Here is a 2,570-nt window from a genome sequence, read left to right as displayed (position 1 = left end):
TCCTTTCCTCCTGTCTTCTTTTTTTAACATCTAATGTATTATCTGTTTCAGAGGTACAGGTCTGTGATTCAACAGTCTTACACAATTCACAGTGCTCACCATAGCACATACCCTCCCCAGTGTCCATCACCCAGCCACCCCATCCCTCCCACCCCCCACCACTCCAGCAACCCTCAGTTTGTTTCCTGAGATTAAGAATTCCTCATATCAGTGAGATCATATGATATATGTCTTTCTCTGACTGACTTATTTTGCTCAGCATAATACCCTCCAGTTCTATCCACATCATTGCAAATGGCAAGATTTCATTCCTTTTGATGGCTGCATAATATTCCATTGCATATATATAGTACCTTTTCTTTATCCATTCATCTGTCGCTGGACATCTTGGCTCTTTCCACAGTTTGGCTATTGTGGACATTGCTGCTATAAACATTGGGGTGCACGTACCTCTTCAGATCCCTACATTTGTATCTTTGGGGTAAATACCCAGTAGTGCAATTGCTGGGTCATATGGTAGCTCTATTTTCAACTGTTTGAGGAACCTCCATACTGTTTTCCATACTGGTGTTTACTGCACCAGCTTGCATTCCCACCAACACACAAACAGTGTAGGAGGGTTCCCCTTTCTCCACATCCCTGCCAACATCTGTCATTTCCTGACTTGTTAATTTTAGCCATTATGACTGGTGTGAGGTGATATCTCATTGAGTTTTTTTTTAAGCTTTCACAATTTTTATTAAATCCTAATCTAATATAACAGTATCTGATTTTATAGACATCATCCCATGGTAAACATGTTTAATAAGTGAAAGTAAATCAGACATCGAAGTCATTATTCTCTGCAGACTAAGCAATAAGGTAACTACACAGAACACTATAGGTAACAACATACACTTACTTGCTCAGAGTTTTCATACAAGTCATGTTTTTTTAATCAAACTATATCTCCTAATATTTAATACAGTAGAATTAGTGATTGTAACTCTCATATAATATTTTAATTACAAGTACTTTATTGAGATAACTAATATTTTGACAGTTTCACTGACTTTCCAAATTAGTATAATATATTCAAGAAAGAGAACAAAAAAGTGAAATGAAAACTGAACATGACATTAAAGGAAAATGAAGTAAAAAAAAAAGGGAAAGTGAAATATCACTGGGGTAGAAAAATCCAACAAGTCTAGACATCGGGCTGGAAGAAAACAGATCAACTATGGATTTCACAAGTCAGAGTTTATAAATTCAATGCAGTACAAATCCTTTGAATGTAAAAGCCAAGGTGAAACCAACAGGTCTATAAACTGTTACTTTTGGCCTTAAACAGTACCAACCCTTGATCAAAAAGGCCACAACAGTTAAGACTGTATTACTTGATTTTATTTTATACTAGGTGGCGGGCACAAAGCAATCCTCCTTAATAAAGTTGACAATTAGCTTCACTCAGAACACTTTTAATAATGCACATAAAAAAAGTATTCATCTTACAAATTGTTCTGCAATCCAAATATACAATAGCTTAACGTTTAGAAAACAAAAGCCAATGTAAAAAGACAGATTAAAACAACTAGAACAGTACAGGTTTCATGTGGCTCTGATTTTACAGCTTTCTTACTGCGTCATCAATGTCTGCAATCTGTTCCTTCAGCTGGCTCCATTGCTCGGGATTTAAAGAAATACCTTTTCTTCCAGGTTTCATTTCACCTTCTGGATCCATCCAATATTCTCTAATATCAATTAGGACTTTCCCTTTAAAGTCCCGAACACTGAGGTACCTCATTTTCCCAAACTGGAACATGTTATCATCTCTGCTGTTGCTCTGCTTAGAGGACGACAGGGCTCTTGAAGTTTCACCAGTCTTTTGCTTCTTCACAGGTTTTTCTGGAGTAGCTTGCTTTTTCCTCTTTAACTTTTTGTCAACCTCACTGTCAGAATCACTGCCAGAAGAACTTGAAGAAACAAGTCCCTTTGATTTAGGCCTTGCTCCACTCTCGCAGCCGAACCTCTTTCTGCTCGCTCACTTGCCTCTCATTGAGGTTTTGATTTGGATTTCCCTGATGCCGAGCAATGTTGAGCACTCTTTCATGTGTCTGTTGGCCATTTGGATGTCTTCTTTGGAAAAATGTCTGTTCATGTCTTCTGCCCATTTCTTTTGTTCTTTGGGTGTTGCGTTTGATAAGTTTGATAAGTTCTTTATAGATTTTGGATACTAGCCCTTTATCTGATATGTCATTTGCAAATATCTTATCCCATTCTGTTGGTTATCTTTTGGGTTTGTTGACTGTTTCCTTTGCTGGGCAAAAGCTTTTTATCTTGATGAAATCCCAATAGTTCATTTTTGCCCTTGCTTCCTTTCCCTTTGGCAACATTTCTAGGAAGAAGTTGCTGCAGCTGAGGTCAAAGAGGTTGCTGTCTATGTTCTCCTTTAGGATTTTGATGGACTCCTCTCTCATATTTAAGTCTTTCAGCTATTTTGAGTCTATTTTTGTGTGTGGTGTAAGGAAATGGTCCAGATTCATTCTTCTGGATGTGGCTGTCCGATTTTCCCAACACCATTTGTTGAAGAG

The 2,570-nt window shown here is 37.7% G+C and overlaps 1 protein-coding gene across 1 annotated transcript; it reads right to left on the bottom strand.

The window, feature by feature from the left end:
- Positions 1 to 724: 724 nt before the first annotated feature.
- On the bottom strand, positions 725 to 2,020 carry LOC113925511 (activated RNA polymerase II transcriptional coactivator p15-like; the record flags this gene model as incomplete). Its single annotated transcript, XM_035726337.1, has 1 exon — positions 725 to 2,020. A coding segment is annotated over one exon (417 nt), but the record flags the coding sequence as incomplete, so codon positions are not given.
- Between the last annotated feature and the right edge of the window lie 550 nt (positions 2,021 to 2,570).

This window comes from Zalophus californianus, chromosome 2, assembly GCF_009762305.2.
Source record: "Zalophus californianus isolate mZalCal1 chromosome 2, mZalCal1.pri.v2, whole genome shotgun sequence".
Classification (NCBI taxonomy): domain Eukaryota; kingdom Metazoa; phylum Chordata; class Mammalia; order Carnivora; family Otariidae; genus Zalophus; species Zalophus californianus.
This window is presented reverse-complemented; position numbering and strand designations above follow the sequence as displayed.